Source organism: Tupaia chinensis, unplaced genomic scaffold, assembly GCF_000334495.1.
Source record: "Tupaia chinensis unplaced genomic scaffold, TupChi_1.0 Scaffold000031_1, whole genome shotgun sequence".
Classification (NCBI taxonomy): Eukaryota; Metazoa; Chordata; class Mammalia; order Scandentia; family Tupaiidae; genus Tupaia; species Tupaia belangeri.
In genome coordinates, this window is record NW_006159461.1 from 2,982,998 (window position 1) to 3,003,546 (window position 20,549).

The window sequence follows — 20,549 nt, forward strand, 5'->3', positions numbered from 1 at the left end:
GTGGAGAAAGAACTTAAATATAAAAATAAGGGGTTAGATAAATACAGATGACCAAATGATGGGATAGGCAAAATCTATCAAAAAGCTGTATAGGTTTTTTGGGGGACCAACAGATGGCATAATGGTTATGTCACTGGACTCCCATGAAGTCAACCATGATTAGAATTCCCAACCTGGTGGCTTTAATTCAAGCCTGGTGTGTGTGCCCAAGATCCTGAGAAGAAAATGGAAGAGGAGGGATTGCAATGTGGCCATCCTCCTGGGAGGGGGGGGGTGATTTCTCACTTTCTATCTCTCTGTCTCTCTTTGTCTTTTCAGTGAGAGCATGCATCCTATAGCAAAACCACTCAAAGGATAAAAAAAAAAAACTATATAGTATTTTTAAAAAAGAATATTAATTTATAGAAAAAACTCACAATATATTTCACAATATAAAGCAGAACATGAATTGCATAATCCTAAATTTGCCAAAAATATTTTAACAAAGAGAAATAAAAAGTTAAGTGTTTGTATATATTGATGAAGCAAGACATAATTTCTATTCTCTATTTAAAATGACCTTTACTTAAGGAATTGTAATAAACCAGATTTTTTTGTAATGTTTAAAAACTTTTTTTAAGAGGAGGTTACCTAAGACCTCAAACTATAAAACTGCTGTGGATAACACAGGATAAACTCTTGGAGGCATCAGCAAAGGCAAAGACTTTTTAAATAAGACCCCAAAAGCATAGGCCATATCCCAAAATAGACAAGTGGAACTACATCAGGTTGAAAATCTTCTGCACAGCAAAAGAAACAAGAATTAGAGTGAATCAACAACCCTTGGAATGGGGGAACTTATTTGTAAACTACATCTTAAATGTAGTTTACAAAGACAACCTGTATTCTGACAACAACCAGAATATACAGCAGCTCAAGCAGTTTACCAAAACAAACAAACAAAAACAAAAACAAAAAAAAAAAAAAGAAAAAATTATCAGCCCAATTAAAAGATAGGAAAATGAACAGAAAACTCTCTAAGACATATAAACAGCCAAAACACATATAAAAAAATGCTCAACATCCCTATCATAAGGGAGATGTAAATCAGAACCACAATGAGATACCACCTAACCCCAGTCAGAATGGCTGATAAGATTAAAAAAAAAACAATGAAAAGTGCTGGCAAGGCTATGTGGAAAGGGAGCTTTCCTACACTGTTAGTGAGAATGTAAATTAGTCCAGCCACTGTGGAGGACAATATGGAGGTTCTTCAAAGACCTACAAATGAAACTACCATATGATCCAGCAATCCCACTCCTGGGTATATACCCAAAGGACAGGAGAATAATCAATCAGAAAAGTGCTTGCACACTCATGTTTATTGCTGCATTATTCACAATTACTAAGAAAGGAACCAAATCAAATGTCCGCAAACAGAGGAATGAATTGAAAAACTGTGGCACATATACACTACAGAATACTACTCAGCTGTAAAACATAAGACTCTACATTTGATAGAAAGTGGACACATATGGAAGCTATTTCTAAGTGAAACCAGCCAGTCTAGAAGAGAGACATTGTATGTCTTCAATGTATACCGAATGTCTGCACTTTATAGCAGAAACTGAAAGATTGGAAGATAACAATTCTGGATCCCAGAGACAGGGTGGGAGGGGGGTGGGTAATGGGGGGATGTGAGAGGAAGGGAGTCAAGGGAAAAAAGAAAAAAACAAAACATCTAAGGGACACAAAAATGGAAAACTATCTGTTGATAATAATGTATATGACAATAGCTTTAACTGTACTAATACACAATGCATTCATGCTGGGAAAATTCATTTTGTGTGCTGTAATGATATACAGTGATTGAATGTATAAAAATACTAAAATATATATTTTTAAAAATAAAAAGGAGCTTATGAATATCATGTACCTACTCCATGAATGGTTGTGAAATAAAAATAAATAAAATATAGAAATATTATATTCTTAAATGAAAAAGTTTTGAGTGGATGAACAAGAAATGGAAAAATAAAACAGACTTGTTGATGTGGTTCTTTCCTTCCTTCCCTCCTTGTTTTTTTTTTTTTCCTTTCTTTTGTTCTTCTTTCCAATTTCATTAGCCCTTTCTGCAAAATTATACATTTAGAAAACTATTTCATTAGTTGTTTTGGTAATTATTTTAAAAAACCGGAGTTGGATTTTATCTCGTTATCCTCAAATGGTGATACACATTTTAGGAATTGCCAGAATCTCCTTTACTAACAAACTCAAGCCTTTCGGATTGTTTTCCATCATTAGGTTCACAATAAAATTCATCCATAAACAGTAATAAATGATCAACTTTTTAAGATTTTTGCACTACAGAGAACTTCAGCTTTAAAGTTCTTGGTAAGGAAGAAAAATTATGGACACTTTCAGGCAGTCATATTTTTTGTCTCTCTGCTTTTGTACACTTTTGATACATTTCATTATACTGTAAATGTTCCAGCATTTTCTATGCTACTGAGTCTTTAGCTGGAAGAGAAATAACTAATAGAAAGCCCAGGGGACTCCATTTTCATTGGTAGAAACAAGGTCAACCTTAAGCAAGAATTTTATTAATCTGAGGCACTTCCAAGCCTGCAAACCTTAGAGTAGGAACTGAATGTGGATCATTCTTCATGTTCTAGAAATGATTCCCCTTTGAACTGCTTTAAAAAGAGTGCAAAATGAATTGGGAATTTTATAGAACTCTTCATTTGCAATTGCAACTCTCCTGCTATCACAGAAATTTAATCCATCTATGACATTTGTATATTCTTTTCCATACTCAGTCAAACCATGAAATTAAAAACAAAAGTAGAGGGAACCAGCAGTTAGCGTAATGGCTATGTCACTGGACTCCCACGTAGTCGACCATGGTTCGTGTCCCGGACCCGGTGGCTTAAAACTCACGCCGGGCGCATGTGCGTGCGTGCCCAAGATCCCGAGAGGAGAATGGAGGAGAAGGGATTGCGGCGTGACCATCCCCCCTGGGGGGTGATTTCTCGCTTTCTGTCTCTATGTCTCTCTCTGTCTGTCTGGCGAGCGCACGCGCCCTACAGTGAAAATCTCTCAAAAAAAAAAAAAGTAGAAAACAAAAACAAACAAAACCTTTCTCTGTATTTGTCTTGATGTCGTCTGTATTTTCTAATTTCAGGCCCACTGAAATCTTTCTCTTTTGTATTTCACGCAGAAAAAAAAAAAAAAAAAAAGGACTAATGGTTTAGGTTGTAGAGAAATAGGGGTCTATAAAGGGTCTACTTTCTTCCTCCTGAACATCAGCCTGGAGGAAATCATGCCGAGTAAAATAAGCCAGGCACCTGAAAAAGTGCCCCATGCTTTTTCCCTTATTGGAAGATAAGAGGTCGGATTGCTTAGCCATGGAGAGTGGAATGGTGGGTAATAAAGCCGGAGAGGAAAGGGAGATGGGCAGGACAGGGAGGGGTGGGTTGCTGGGTACCAGCGAGCAAGCAGGTGAGTGGAACGCCTCCCAGAGTAATATAGCGCAGGAGAGAAAGCAGAGGTCGTGGCAACTCGAGGTCTATCTTGAACAGCTAGAAGAGAGGATTGTAAACGACCACCGCACAACAGTGAAGGCGACTGTCCGGGATGGCGGTCTGCCTCCTGCCCTCCTGCCATCACCGCGCATTGTGTCCGTCTAGCAAGAGACCGCACTGCTCTCCACAAACACGTATCACTCTTATGGGTCAAGTAAAGTGGTGAGTAAAAACTTATATTTTTATGTATTATTCGTTTTTCTGAGCTATTTGGAAGCCCAGAACCACTGTTTGTTGAGGAAACACCCTTGAAAGATGACTGCTTATTGATCATACCTTGAGAATCTTGCACATGATTTCGTAAACTGAGAATGTTTTCTCTGCTCGGGTCCAGTCCCAAGTGGTCACCTTTGAAAGACGAAAAACATAATCGGTCGTTTGTTTTTAAAAAGAAAGCCCTTATTTCCCTCTTATTTCCTTCTGCATAGTAAGTGAAATTGTCAGAGATGCAAGTACTTAATTTGTAAATTTTGAATTTAGACTTGTAAAGGCCCCTGTATAGTATTTTACTTTCCTCTGCTTAAGCTTGACCACTATTTCTCTTCCTCCTTCAGCAACCATTTTATGCCATATGCAACAATTTCATTTGCCCAAAGTCTTCACATATTTTAAATAATTCATGTATTCTCTACATATAAGTGTATTCTCATTTCACACATATATCTCTTTTCCTCAGCTTACCATCAGCTACAAAGAATACTAGGTATCCACACTAGTGTTAGTTCTTTCCTCCCCCCCAGGGGTTTATGCTTTAGGGTGTATGTGCTTGCTGGACAGAGAGACAGAGACAGAGACAGTGAGAGAGAAAGTGAGACATTAAACTCCCTGGGGAGATCTCCACACAACAATCCCTTCTCCTTTATTCTCCTCCTGGGACCCTGGGCACACACACACGCGCACGCGCACACACACACACACACACACGCGCGCGCGCACACACGGCTGTCACGAGTTTCAAGCCACTGAGCCTGGTAGTCAAACCACGGTCGGCATGTAGGAGTCCAGTGACGTAACCGCTATGTCATCTGCTGGACCCTGATTTTAATGTTTAAAAATACATCATTTGTAAAAAATGTCATTCCAAGATGTCGTATGACATTGTGCAAATGCCAACACTGCAGTAAGGCGGTTTCTCTTACTTGTGATTGAAACATATGTTTTCTTGTCTATTCATAGGAATCAAGAAAAATATATAAATATTGATGTGTACTTTTTCCTTTCCTGTCTTCCTGGTGCTTTGACCTTTGTACAGATGCAGACATTCAAAATACCAGTGAGTCAGAAATGACCACCCCTAGACCCTCTGTATTATTAGACCAACACTTAAATGGTTGGCATTTGGTACTTGTATTCAACAAACATTGACTGAGCATCTACAGTTCTGCACGTGCTTCCAAAGGCAGGGCTCTCAATGTTGTACGTGGCCTTCCGTAGTGCACGCCCCAGGAACTGGAACTCGTTATCAGAAATGCACTCGCTTGATCTAGAGTGACCTGCCCAACGCAGATCCACTGTGGAGTCCTAAGTGCCAGTTCCCCAACCCCTATTTCTGATTTTTGCCAAGGATAGAATTGCCTGATTTAAACTTGCATCACCCCAGCAGTCTGGCTAAGATTGGGACGGATTTAATGTTAACTGGAAAGAACACTATCATTTTGAGGTTAATTTATTACTTACTAAAAACAAATTAAATGTAAGTTAAAAACATACTACTGGTAGTTAAAAGTGTGAAATAAATTTAAAAGGGCTTATTTATTTATTTAGGAGAGGTTTTTGCTATAGGGTGCGTGCACTAGCCAGACAGACAGGGAGAGACAGTGAGAGAGAAAGCAAAAAAATCATCCCCCAGGGGGCATGGCCACGCCGCAATCCCCTCTCCTCCATTCCCCTCTTGGGATCTGGGGTACACATGCACATGCGTCATGTATGAGTTTAAGCCACTGGGTCCAGGATTCGAACCACAGTCAGCTCCATGGGAGTCCAGTGATATAGCCATTATGCTAACTGCTAGTCCCTAAAAGGGCTCTTAAAAGTCTCTTTGAGAATAAGAGATTAATAAACATGTTAAGTAATGTAAATGAATCTTTAAACTCACTGATTATTCCACTTTTCTTCTTCTCTTAATTTACGTCTTTATTTTTTATTCAACTAGCAGCATGCACTAATATATACTAAGAAATGTTTCTTTTTTTTTTTTGAGAGGTTTTTGCTACAGGGCACATGCACTCGCCAGACAGACGGAGAGAGACATAGAGACAGAAAGCGAGAAATCACCCTCCAGGGGGGATGGTCACGCCACAATCCCTTCTCCTCCATTCTGTTATTTCTCGGATTTGCTCTCTCATCTAAACAGAAATACCTTCCAGATTTTTCAAAGACTTTACAGTGAATGCCAGAACACATATCTTAGCAAGTTATTTTAGAAAAATCCAAACTGTTTTCTACTTTTTCCATATCTTCAATTTTTTTCAGTTTGATTACTTCTTCCAAAAAAGAGACAGAGACAGAAGACAGGCGCCCCCAGCAGAGTCCTCATGCCATGACCCACTCTGAGCCCTGGCCAGCCCGGGATGTGAGCCCGGGTCCCCCTCATGTGGGTCTACCACCGCAGAGCATCCTGCTACGGCTGTACCACTGTCTCTCTCTCCTTCTTTTTAAGATTTTTGCTATAGGGTCATTGTATTCACCAAAAAGATAGAGAGACATCAAGTGAGAAATCACCCCCAGAGGGATGGGACTCTGCTATCCCTTCTCCTCCACTCTCCTCTCAGGATCTTGGGCATGCACACACAAGCATCCGGTGTGAATTTTAAGCTGTCGGGTCCAGGACCCGAACTGTGGTTGACTATGTGGGAGTCTGGCGACGTCCCGGCATGTGACTCGTAATACATACTGGGAATATGCTGCATGGCATTGTTAAGTTGACATCAGTCTGTTCTGACAACATGGGATAAAGGGGTACGTGTGGATCAAAACACTTACTGGAGGTGCTAGGAACTTGTAAAGACACGAACCCCTGAGGGCAAGAAAAGACGGCGAGTACACTCGGTCTTGTAGAGGGTCTTGTTCTCGTGCTTCACACCAGCCCATGTAGACGATCTGCAGGGAAATTGCATATTAGGAACTGTCAAAACAGTACTCTGGACAGCGCATGTGAACTTTGCATATCTTGTGCTATCTCTTGTAAAGTTATCAAACTAATTGATACAAGAAAGTACGTTGAACCAGACTGATCTTCAATAAGTGAGTGCGGACCTCTCCCCAGTTCATGTATATTTCTCGAGCATTTATCACGTGTGTGCTCATTTATGCAATCCGGTCGATGTGAATTACACTCCCTACTTTCTACCAGTCCCTACTATAAAAAATTCTTATTTGTAATCGACTCCACTGCGTCATCCCATTCGTTTCCCGGTTAGTGGCATTTTATCACAGAGGAGTGGGTTCCAGACACAGACCGCGCAGGTGAGCAGAGCCGACCAGTGGAAGACAGACGCCCTATGTGACTGGCACTGGGGGTGCGCCACGCCTCCCCTGCGCTGGACAGAGGAGGTCAGCAACCCCTCATCTCATCACTGGTCTCTCGAGAACACAGCACACGCGAGTATTCGCCCATCCACCCTCTTGCCCCGAGCTCCCAAACACGGGCAGACGAGTTCTGCAGGAAAGTCGTTGCTGACAGCCACTGCTCTCTTCTGTTTCCATGCACACGTTTTACATTTGATGACATTTATTACACCTTCTTGGCAATGTGTCCACACGTCACTCATTTCTCTTGCTACAATTCTCTGTGGGAGGATCTCATCCCAGCTCCGATCATTTACCGTGGTTTTAAGGATGGCTGAATTCTTTTTTCCCTCCTAGGTTTTCATTTATTCTGCTATTTTTATTTATTTATTTACTTTGGGCTGTGACCAGTAAAATACTGATGTCCATGGCACAAGCAGTCAGGCTTGGTATCGTATACACGTTTTCTACCATTGCTATAAAAAGTGCATGCGTGAGGCAGATGGTGGAGCAGGCCAGAGCCCACCTGGCCTGGACCCAGCTCACCCACTCTCGCCTCAGCAGCCAGCTCACTGGCAGAGAGAAGTAAACACCTATTGTTGAAGCCCACCGAATCCTGGTAGCTTGTTACACCACACTACTGTGGTCACAGTTGACAAATTACATCACTGGAATTTGAAATAAACTTCTGTTTATTTATAGATTCCATCTTCTTTCCATTAGACTGTATTTACTCTAAAATAATTACATTTTACATTATGTTTTTATCTCAGTTTGTCATAGAGTAAGCCTCTGAGATATAAAGTCTCTGATTTAACAAATTAAAGAAAAAATTTAGTTTGAGGTCAGCAGGTGGTAAGGAGGTTAAGGTGGTTGGATCCCATATACTGATTCCATGGTTCAAGTCCTGGACCCAGTGGCTAGAAAATCATACTGGGTGGTAGATTCCCAAAATATTTAGGTAAGAAGCCATTTTAAAGCTGAGGTGTGTCCTGGCGTGTTCAGAGAAGCTATGCTCTAGGCTCCATCTCCTAGACTCCCAAAATGTTTTGACAAGTGGAGGAGAGGTTTTGTCACAGCATGACCAGAAATCACCACAGAGGCACAAGAAACATAAGAAATCAAGAAAATCTCTCTCCTCTAAGGGAAAAGAACAATCCCTCATCATCCACACACTGTGCAGTAGAACTCGTGGAAATGTCTGATAGAGAATTCAGAATATTCGTGGTGAAAAAACTAAATGAGATACAAGAGCTGAGAGATAATGAACTCCAGAAGATGCAGGAGAAAAGAGACAATGAGTTCCAGGAGGTGTTGAAGTTCTTCATGATCTGAAAGAGGAAATACACACCATAAAAAGGAATCAAATGGAGCTATTAGAGACGAAGGCTGTCATTCAGGAAATCAAAACCTCTCTCAAAAGTATTAAAAGCAGATTAGTCCATGCAGAAAATCAAATCTCAGATGTTGAAGGCAAAACTAGAAAAAAACAACCAAAAAATTGATAAAATAACCCCAAAAAAGGAGAATACTATACAAGAAATACTAGACAGCATTAAGCACCCAAACATCTGGATAACTGTTATCCCTGAAAGCAAGGAAACTAATAAGGGCATTGATTCCATGAACTCTTGTAAGAAAATTTTCTAAATCTAGAGAGGCATTCTAATATCCAGCCTCGAGAAATACAAAGGTCTCCTAATAGAATCAACCCAAGAAGATCTTCTCCAAGGCATATCATAACCAGACTGGCCAAATCTACAGAAAAAGACAAGATACTAAAATTGACAAAAGAGAAACATCAGGTTACTTATAAATGTTATCCAATCAGGCTAACCTCAGACTTCTCATCAGAAACAATGCAAGCAAGGAAAGAATGGGAAAATATATTCAAAGTGTTAAGTGAAAAACAGTTTCAACCAAGAATACTCTACCAGGCAAAATTATCTTTCATATGGAAAAAAAGTATAAAAACATTCTCAGATAAACAAGACCTGAAAAAATTTGCCAATATCACACCCACTCTTCAAGAAATTCTGAAAGGAGTGCTCTACCAGGAAAACTAAAGACACATACAGAAATAAGAGAACAAAAGACAACCAAGAAAATGACCAATTCAATGCTAGGGACAACAAATATCAACAATAACGTTGAATGTTCACTTCCAGGATTTAAACGGAAAGATTGGACCACAGCCACACTTGCATATTCAACAGAAGAGAGTTTGAACATAAGACTGAAATCGCAAAATAGAATTTTACGACTTTTGAGTAAAACATTACTGATTTCTTTTTTTTTTACTATGCGTTGTTTTCCCAATTTAAACATTTTACTTTCTTTTGAGCTGTTGATATGTTCAGCAATTTGCTAAGATATTTTTCTTGTTTGTTTCTTTAAATGGAAACATAAACTTTCTTCCTTCCTGACCCCTCTGGAATTGGAAGTATTTGGGAGTATTCTTATTTTGTGGCAGAAGGGTTATTTGCATAAGTTTAATAATGCTTGTTGCACTAAATCAGAATTGGACATACTCATTATTGGACAGGGCTTTGACTGCAATGTCATTCCTGAAGGTTAACGTGTGTGCTGGACATTGCTTTCCAACAATTAGAGTAATTGACATCTAAATATTTTCTCAAAAATATTTAAAACCATATCATCTCTATTGTTATCAAGCCGCAAACAAAATTATAAGAAATATTTCAACATTATGTTTAAAATTCAGTAGCTTGAAATTTTAAAAGTTGTTTATTAACTCTCAAGAACTATGGAGTATGAGCCACAATTTTTTGATATGTAAAGTGAATTTTGAAAAATGTAAAAATAAATAAATGGGAAAAAAGAAAAAAAAAAAAAGAAAATCATACTGGGTTTATGTGCATGGATGTCCAAAATTCTGAGAGGAGAGTAGAAGAGAGGAGATTGCAGAGTGGCCATCTCCCTGAGAGGGAGAGGGGTGATTTCTTATTTTCCCACTTTCTTTCTTTCTCTCTCTGTCTCTCTCGTGAGCACATATGCCCTGTAGAAAAAGAAAGAAAGGAGGAGAAGAAAAAGAAGAAGGAGAAGAAAAGAAGAAAAGAAGAGGAAGAAATAAGTTAGCTTAATAATTAAATCAAACTTGGTATAAGTTAGAATTGCAATTTGAACCAAGGTCCTTTGCTCTTCTAACTACATTAAGTGCTATCTAATTTCTCATATTACTAATGTATGCTTTGAAGTTTACATCATGAGTTATTCATGGACTTCATTGATTAATTATAATGTAATAGGACTGGCTGTGATAACTACTTCGTATTATTTATATGGCCAGAATACTTCATCAAACTAGCGCAATTTTAGAGAGCACATGAAGCTTACTAACTGGCCATTCCTTAAAGAAAACTAATTTATTTGAATGGTCAGTACATACACGTCTATGTATATACACAGCGGTGTCAGGATGAGTTAAGAGAGAAGGACATGACCCAGCGGCCCTTCCAGCAGTGGTGTGAGGCCACTTGGACAACCCACCACCGAGAGTCGCCTTGGACACCGCAGGGGGAAACGTGCTGAAAGCACTGAGGAGGGGCCCGACTGTGAACAGCGGTGGACACGGTGCTCCGTGAGGCTCACACAGCTGGGGAGGGTCTGTGCCCGGAGCCCTGAGAGTCCGCGGGGCACACTCGTGCCTGTGGTCCTGGCTGAGGAGGGGGTGGCTCACAGTATCACAGCCTTTTCAGGGATCTTTTTTTTTTCTTTCTATTTCTCTCTCACTCATGGAAAAAAATAAATAAATAAACTTTTTAAAAAGCACTGTATATTTTATAAAATATTGAAGAATACGCAGGAAAAATCTGTAGTACTACGAAAACTGAGAGGTGAATCACAAATCCCAATTTGGGGTCCACCTTTGCAACCTATGTACACACACGTCACGTGAGAAACGGAATTGCTCTGATCAGCCTCGGGGCAGGGCAGAATGGGAAGGGGTGCTGCCCTCCAGCGGTGCCTTGGCAGCCCGAGCCTTGGCAGAAGGCAGGCCCCACGGCCCTGGGGAGGCAGGGTCAGCCAGCCCTGGCCGGGACTGCAGCCCAGACTCCAGCCATCGTGAAGACCCAGGAGCCAGCCTGCGGTGGTTCATGGGATCCCAGATTTCACTCTCCAGGTTCCCGGCTGAAGAAAAGGAAAGTCCTCCAGATGATGCTGACATTGTCTTGTGTGACAATAAGTTTTCATAAAAAACGGTTTCTTGAAACGCAATAAACAAACATGAAGGGATTAAGATACCAGGGGAAAAGAAGGAACACAAAGGGTGGACAACAGACTCCCTTGTGCAGACCTTCCAGGCTCTTGTGCTTTCTCCATGGAACTGTGCTGCCATGTGCAAGATTACAGGGGAGGGGACCAGCAGTTAGTGTAATGGCTGTCGCTGGACTCCCACGTAGCCGACCACGGTTCCCGTCCCAGACCTGGTGGCTTAAACTCACGCCGGGCATGTGTGCGTGCCCAAGATCCCGAGAGAACAGAGGAGAAGGGATTGTGGTGTGACCATCCCCCCTGGGGGGTGATTTCTCGCTTTCTGTCTCTCTGTCTCTGTTTTTCTAGTGAGCACACATGCCCTATAGCAAAAACCTCTCAAAAAAAAAAAGAATTCAGGTGAGGGAAACTTGACAATGTCATCAGACGACATCTGGGACAACTGATTATAAAGTGTTCCCATATAAAAGAAGACAAATATGATATTTAAAAACATACAGTTGGGGTTGAGGACAGATTAGAAGTAGCCGAAGAAACAATAGTGAACTGAAAGTTGTGGCAGGAGAGACTTATAGGATGAAGCTGCAAGGAGGGAAGTTTGGCAAACATAGACAAGAATAAGAGAAAAAGGTGTTACGATGAGAAGTAAATGCCCTCCAGGCAGAGAGAAGAGAGAAAATGGACAGAAGATCTCCTTAGGGAGGTGATGGTGAGGGTTTCCTCTAGTAGATAAAGAGGCGTCCATACATAGATCCGAAAGACAAAGCAAGAGCAAGATAAATACAACACACCTGGGCACTGCATCGTGTCCTCAGAGAAACAGACAGCAAAGAACGCATTCAAAGTGGCCAGAAGTCAGGAATATATATATATATATATATATATATATATATATATATATATATTTTATAGGAGCAATAATTAGATCGACAACCAACTTAGATGAACCAAGAAAAGCCATTATATTACAATGCATAAATATCAATGCACAGAAAATGACAATTTTCATACACAGCAAAAATATTTTTTAAGATGAAAGTCGAAGTCACACTTTCATAGTATGTAGTTTTAGAGGGGTAAAATCAACACTGAAGGCCAAACTTTCTATCGGAGAGATTACATGGTAGAAATACTGGGGAAACAGAGGGAGCTAATGGGTGTTAAAGTTTTGCATGCACTTACTACTATTAATAGCTCTTGGGACCAGCAGATGACATAGTGGTTACGTTGCTGGACTTTCACACGGCTGACTGCGGTTTGAGTATCGAACCTAGTGGCTTGAAAATCACACTGGGTGCGTGTGCGTGTGTGTGCGAGATCCTGGGAGGAGAGGGGATTGCAGTGTGACCATTCCCCCAGGGAGTGATTCCTCATTTCTCTTCTATCTCTCTGTCTCTCTCTTTCAAGAAACACACATGCCCTAAGGCAAAAACCTATAAAAAAATAGTTCTTACAACATAAGAAAAACAGCAAAAATTCAACAGGAGATAGTGTTTCTCAAAGTTATCTAAGTTTCTTGGGAACCAGCAGTTAGCGTAATGGCTATGTCGCTGGACTCCCACGTAGTCGACTGCGGTTTGCGTCCCGGACCTGGTGCCTTAAAACTCACGCCAGGCGTGTGTGCGTGTGTGCCCAAGATCCCGAGAGGAGAATGGAGGAGAAGGGATTGCGGCGTGACCATCCCCCCTGGGGGGTGATTTCTCACTTTCTGTCTCTCTGTCTCTCTCTGTCTGTTTGGCGAGCGCACGCGCCCTATAGCGAAAAAACCTCTCAAAAAAAATTATCTAAGTTTCTTGTGCTGTAAGGGAAAATGATAGAAGTAACATTAGACACCATATTTTAGTAGTCAAGGATACATTTTGTAACCACTAAAGTAACTACTTCAGAAAAAGTAGTCATCTCTAAAGTAAGCTCTTTGTAAAAGGCTATAAGAGAGTAAATCATCCGCTGTGAAATTTCTGGAATAAGCACTTCTTGACACTCTCAAAAAATGTTCCTTTGACATTCACAAGAACCTTGAAGGTAGTTTTATGTATGTGTCTAATAGTTCTCATATTAGAAAATAAAGCCATACATTTTAAAATGTAAATACTAATCCATTTAAAATGACGATAAAAATAAATTTTATGAGGAAAACTTAAGTTACAGCTTTTACATAGACGGCAATGTTCATATACATGTCTAGTTTAATCTAGTTGAATAGAAGGCAGATGATTTCTAGCACATTTCTGCAGTCATCCTCTTACGATAGTATACATCATTTACCTTGTGGAAAATGTTCACTCTAGATGCAGGAGAGACTTCGAGTGAAAAAGGAGAATATCACCCATGGTTTATCAGAAAAACAGCTGTGACCTTGTAGAAACCATGCAGTGTCCGAGGAACCTCTAAGCATCCATGAAACACACTCTGGGAACTGCCACAGTAAAATCTAAAAACAGGCCAATAGTGTGATCTCTAAAGTAATCTCTTACTGAAAGTATAAAAAGGAGAGTATTCCTTTAGTAGGAAACATAGTACTCCAAATATAAAAGGAAACATCACAAACATTAAATATTAATCAAAAATGAGACCGAAAAGAAGCAGACATTTATGAAAAAAATGTAAAATACATACTAAGATGGTAGAAGGTAACCCAAAAATGATATAAATTATACTGTGGGTAAAGAGAATGAATGTGCTCCTATAAAGATTTTCACATTCACTAAAAAGCACATAAGTTTCTAAAACAAAACAACAACAAAAAAGACAGTTCTATATTCTGTCTCTCTAAGGCAAATTTAAATCTTAAGAGCACAGAGAGTTTGTAAAGAAAAGAATGAAGACTTGTATATCAAACAAACAAAACCCCCAAATAAACTTGTCTAGCAAAGCTACTATTACAAAGTAGAAATAAGTCAAGAATCATGTGTAGGAATAGAGACATTTCCAGCTTACATTTCACGCATCTGCTAGCTCGGTTAGAAGACGCAGATGGAACAAAACAACGAGACGAGTGGGCAAAAGGAGAACCGTAGGGGAGCTGGGCATAATCCCCTGAATAACCAATAAGAGTAAAAAGTCCATGTAGGCACAGAAGTTTTGAATAACAGAATTCATAAAATTTGCCTACTTCATGTCTGGGCCATGTGGTTCCTCACAGAAGTTGAGCACAAATAATTTTCGAGGGCACCGGAAGTGTTGCGAGAGGGTTCTACCTATACTAATATGTTGTCTTCTAAATAGAATTTAGATTACAGAGTAATGTAAATAAAAAAAAAAATCTCCTTTCCCCCCAATTTATTTGTGAATTGGGCAATGTGCTTCCACAGGTTAGAGCAAAAATCACAAAGGAAGATAGAAAACATTTTCCACTAAAAGATAATGAGAAATGACATAAATTTGAGAGATTCAAGAAAGACTAGTCTCAAGACTCTCCAGTTTACATGCAGGCATCTTCAGTCTGAAAACCGACAGTCTAGGGGTCCAGACCAAGAAGTTAGAACAACATTTAGACTCATAGAGTGGATGACCCAAAAAATAAATAAATAAAAAGCATTAGATACCGGCATTAATGAAGTAGGCATTCACTAAGAGCAGGAGGAATCATTAATAGGCCTAATAATATGAGACTCCGGGAAACAGCAGGCATGAGGCACTAATACATAAGGGACTGGACGCTATACACATTGTAGTGATGTCAAAGATATTATGAGCAATAATTTGCTATTTTAAAAATTCAAACAAAAGGCAGGTCCTAGAAGAATATCATAATGGATGTAGAAAAGAACTTTCAAAAAATCGTCCTATCAATAGTAAGAAAAGTTTATTAGTAATTTAAAATATTTCAAAACAAAACAACACAACAAAACCTCAAGGATCTGGTGAGCCCACCTTTAATTCTTACTAATTGCTTGGAAAAAATGATCCAAATACTTGTAAAGTCTTCCAGAGAAGAGAACTGACACCACATGAAGAGAATACTCAGTCCCAGCTTGATCTATGAGGTCAACACAACCTCAACAGTCCCTGACATGGGTGTACACCATGAAAAATAAATTAAAAAATACATCTTAGTCATCTTTAAATACAAAAGAACAAAGTTTTTAATTTGTTCAATTAAATAATAGTGTTTTTTAAAGATTTTATTTAATTTTATCCATCATCATTATTACTATTTTTTAAATATGAACAATAGAACAACAGAAAGAGATAAACAGAGGGAAAGCGAGAAAGCAAGCTGCCAAGTCCAGGACTTGAACCATAGTCGGCCATGTGGGAGTCTAATGCCTCAACCACTTATCACCTGCCTGCCCCAATACAGTGGTATTTTAAAACTTCACGATTTTTTGATATTTTTTAATGTTTTTTTTTTCCCCCCATAAAGCATGTGTGCATGCCAGAGAGAGACAGAAACGGAAAGTGAAAAATCACTCCCCCCCCCCCCGGGGGATGGCATTGCCACAATCCCTTCTCTACTCTTCTGTTGGGATTTTAGACATGTATGTGCACACCTGCAGAGTGACCTTCAAGTTGCAGAGTCCAGGACGTGACCGTGGCAGACCGTGTGTGAATCGAGCACCTTAACCACTATGCCTTTTGGTGCCTTACTCTTCTTGACCTGGGTGGTGGAGATGCAGGGGCCTGGCTTTTCAATGACTGCCCAGATGTTTCATAAACTGTTTATTCATGCATTATATTCTATACATTTTTATTTTAAAAATACCATACACTGTATACTATTAATATCCATTTTCCCACGAAGATTTCATTAAATAACCAAGAGTTGTGTGAGCTTTATAGGCAGAGAGCATGCTGGCAAGCATGGCTAGACTGCCTGTCATTCTAGGGCCATTGTAACGAGATGATGTTTTAGTTACCATGAATTTATTACTTTCATTGTTCTTTCTCAAATCAAAGTTTTTGGTGTTAAGGTGATCTGATGAACATCACAGTTTCTCTGTTTATGCCTTCTCTACATTAGCAAAACAGAAAAAAAGAATGCTTTGGTGTACACATCATATAAAGGAAGTGTTTAAAACTCTCAAGACTGTGACACAGAATTTGTTGTGTGTTCCAATACCTACAATTTGGTGCAAGCTGAAATATTAAAAACAATGGAGGGGCCAGCAGGTGATGTGTTGGTTAAGGGCGCTAGACTCCCACTTGGCTGACTGCGGTTCGAGTCTTGGAACTGGTGGCTTGCTTTCTCTCTCTCTCTCTCTCTTTCTCTCTCTTTGTGTGTCCCTCTCTGGTCAAATTAAAATAAATAAATAAGTAAATAAATAGATAAGATAAAGTTCACTGAAATAATTTTTATCAAGAACAGTGACTGTTATTACTCAGGAAACGCCATCCTCGAAAGCAGTTTGGGTATGTGTGGATGTGGAAAGTGAGCAGAGGCTCTCTGTTAGCAGCGGAATTACGAGACCTGGAAGGGATATGTTTTCTCACTTGCTTTCTGGGCAAAAATTCAACTTCCCAAGGGAAAGGGCTCCTTCAACTGTGCAGAGGTGCCAAAAGATCAAAAGACATGACTTTGTTTCATCATTGCCAGGAGTCATTTGAAATAATTGGATGATTAGAAAGATTACAAGCATTTTCAGTAAATGCTTCCTATTTGTGTTATGCAAATAAGTCTACAGAAAAACTGTATTAAGTAATCTTTACAAAATTAAGTGGGAAATATAGGTATAACAGAAAGAGGATATTTTAGAAACAAATAAAATTAAAGAAGACAATTTTCTATGTACATAAAATTATGAGAAGTTCCAAACATCCATCATTTTAAGATATTTCGAAAGCTTACTTACTTCATGCTAAGTGTGTAATTATCTCAAAACATGTCTGATATGGAAAATCTGTACTACGCAGCAACAATTTTATTTTTATTATTTTAAAGCATGTTTCACTTGAAGGCCAGGCAGTGGTGTAAGGGCTGAAACAACTGACTCCTGCATGGCCAGCTCCGTGATTCAAGTCTCAGACTTCGCAGCTTGAAAAACATGTGAGGCACACGTGCAGACCTGCCCGAAATCCCGCGAGGAGAATGGAGGACCGCACAGCCATCTCCACCTCTGTCTCAGTTTCTCTCTCCCCGCCTCTGACTCCCTCTGTGCATGCACCATGTAACAATTTTTAAAAATTATTTCAATTGATTAGTTTTTCTTTTAAATTGATTTTGTTTTCTAGAGCAGTTTTAGGTTCACAACAGAACTGAGAGGAAAGACCCTCCTGTGCCCCCGTGGGAGTCCCCACCATGGTGGCACTTACTCGCCCTCTGCATGTCTTCCTGTTTTTAATGGGGTTGTTTTTATTTTTTTCTATTATTGTATTTTAAGAGTTCTCTGTATAGATAGCAATCATTTATTTTTTTATTATTTTAATGGCCAGAGGGTGTGTGCTTTAGCCAGACAGACACAGCGAGAGAGAGAGAGAGATGAGAGAGAGAGAGAGAGAGAGAGAGGAAAAACACCCCTAAATGGAGTGGGGTCACCCTGGGATCCCTTCTCCTCGGTGGCTCCATCCACTGGAATTGAATGCATGCGTGTACATGGGCCCAGGGTATTTTTCAAGCCCCAGGGCTGGGATTCCAACTGTGGTTGGCCATGTGGGATCTGGTTCCTTTAACCCCTAAGGTACGGCCCTAAGGAGTCTGATGAAGAACACTCAGTCTACTATGGAAAGACAAATTCATAACAAGTCATGAAACTGAAGCCAATAGTAAGCTCCCGCAGCAAAATGACTATAGTACACTAGGCTCTTTACTTTTGTTAGAAATGAATTCATGAACTTGTACATAAGCTTTCCCCATCACCACGCAGAGACTGCTTGGGGACGCTTCCCGTGTGGCGTGGGCATGGTCCTGCAGCTGCAGCATCTCCACACTTGATCGGACCTCAGGAGAAAGGCCACTCTGCGCTTTTTTATTATTTTTTTTAAAGAGAGATTTTATAGGGTGTGTGGGCTCGCCGGAGACAGAGATGGAGAGAGAGAAAGTAAGAAATCCCCCTGCTATGCTGCAACCCCTTCTCCATTCTTCTATCGGGACTTTGGGAACATAGGCAAATGTGTACGGTGTGAGTGATTTTTTTTTTTTTTTAGAAGAACAAAATGCTTTTTACTTTTTAATAATTTTTAAGTATTTAATTTAACTTTATTTATTTATTTCTAATTTGACCAGCGAGGGACAAAGTAAGAGAGAGAAAGAAAGGGAGAGAGGGAAAGTGAGAAAGCAAGCCGCCAGGTCTGAGACTCAAACTGGTTGGCCACGTGAAAGCCCACACCCTTAACCACCATGCCACTTGCTGGCCCCTTGGTGTGAGTTTCAAGCCTCCAGGTCCAGGACTCGAACAACAGTCAAACGCGTGGGAGTGCAGGGACGTTGCCATTACCTCATCTGCTGGTCTCCACTCCCAGCTTAAGCAGCTCCTTCTGCTGGAGCAGGCCGCCTCTCGCTGGGCTTGGGGTCATCCCTCAGTCTGAGAGAGACCGCCTGATTGTGTCAGCCCCACGCTGGGGAGGCTGTAATTAGTGGAGGGGTGTGAGTTACTCCAGGCAGGAGCCATGGCCACAGTCCCAGGACTCACAGGAGAGAAGAGATGATACCAAAGGTAAGTTCATTCCAAGCAGGACAATGGTGGGGCATCGCGTCACAGACCAGTTCTACCTCTATGCAGGACAAGGCGTAAACAGGCAGAAACGTTTAAAGGAGGATAAGGGACCAGCAGTTAGCGTAATGGCTATGTCGCTGAACTCCCACGTAGTCGACCGCGGTTCACGTCCTGGACCCGGTGGCTTAGAATCATGCCGGTTGTGTGTGTGTGCGTACCCAAGATCCCAAGAGGAGAATGGAGGAGAAGGGACTGCGACATGGCCATCCCCCTGGGGGGTGATTTCTCGCTTTCTGTCTCTCTGTCTCTGGCTGTCTTTCTGGCGAGCGCATGCGCACTGTAGCACAAAACTCTCCAAAAAAAAGAAAAAAAGAAATGTTTAAAGGAGGATGAAAATGTTCTAAGCATTGCGACGTTACCAAGGCAACAGAGACCAAAGCTCCCAGAGAGCAGAAAGCCAGGCTGAGTCCCTTCAGTGCCACTTGCCCTCAGCAGGACTTCCCTGGGGAACGGCTGCCGGGAGGCCGAGCAGCGAGTCCTACCGGCTTCAACGGACTGGGGAGCACACGTGGGACCCCAGAGCCCCCACGGAAATGACCAGCAGGATAGGACACAGGACGGACGACTGATGAAGGCCATGCCTCGAGAACGGCTGCATCCCAGCCGGGACCCTCTAAATCGGACCTGTAGTTTGATTTGGCCGGGAGTAAAAGCGAATCCTCGCTGACGGAAGAAGATAACATCCGAAGTCTCCAAGGACGCCACATGCTGAGAAGTGGCATTCTGACCAGTATTTACGAGCCAGGAGACAAGAAAGCAGGCCATGCCGGGGTAAGACAGAGGACAGGGCAAACCGCGGGTGCCTGTCGGAGGTTCAGGTTCCGGAGGTGTCGGCACAGACTGGAACATGATGAGGTTTGGGACCAGCAGATGGCATAACGCTTACGTCCCAGGACTCTCATGTCGTGGACTGCAGTTCGAGTCCTGGACCTGGCAGCTTAAAATGTACGCTGGGCATGCATGCTCAACATCCCAAGAGCAGAATGCAGGAGAGGGGATTGCAGTGTGACCATCCCCCTGGGTCGAGATTGCTCAGCTCTCTGTCTCTCTCTCCTGTGAGTGCATGTGTTCTATAGCAAAAATCTCTTAGAGAAAAGAACGAACGAAAGAAAAACGACTAGGCTTCCTATGTTCAGGTCAGATAACTAGTTCAAGAGTTATAACGGGCACCTGAAAAGGGCAGAATAATGAACTGAGCCTCTAGAAAGAAGGCTGGAAACTGCGAGCTCAGGGCTCTGCCGTTCACAGCGGCCGAGGGGAAAGGCTGAGCCGAGTACTCTAACACAGGGCGGTGGGCAGTCGTGCTCCGCGTGGAAAAGGCCCGTCTGCGCCCGTGGGGGTGTGTGCGCAGCTTATTTCAGAAGCAAACACGTCACCACGGAAGGAAAAGCAGGTGGGAGCAGGGCATTTCTCAAGGCTGCCCTCTGAAGGCCCCTCGAGGCAGGAGGACGCAGTGTGGCCATTACTCCCGGAGCAGGTGCCCGGCCTCACTGCACAGTCCGGAATCTGCCCCCAGGCCCTGGGTCAGGGAGGGGTGCGCACCTACCCGGCCAGGGCTGCTTCTGAGCTTGCTTTACACTCCGACGAACCG

At 41.4% G+C, this 20,549-nt stretch overlaps 1 protein-coding gene across 1 annotated transcript in view; it reads right to left on the minus strand.

Moving 5' to 3' along the window:
- The window catches only part of SNTG1 (syntrophin gamma 1), a 411,039-nt gene that overhangs the window by 116,925 nt on the left and 273,565 nt on the right, over nucleotides 1-20,549 (minus strand). The window contains exons 12-13 of the mRNA XM_006140355.1: nucleotides 6,546-6,662; nucleotides 3,840-3,911 (exon numbers count right to left, since the gene is read on the minus strand). Of these exons, the coding sequence (XP_006140417.1) occupies nucleotides 3,840-3,911; nucleotides 6,546-6,662 (189 nt within the window). The remainder of the gene's footprint in view (nucleotides 1-3,839; nucleotides 3,912-6,545; nucleotides 6,663-20,549) is intronic.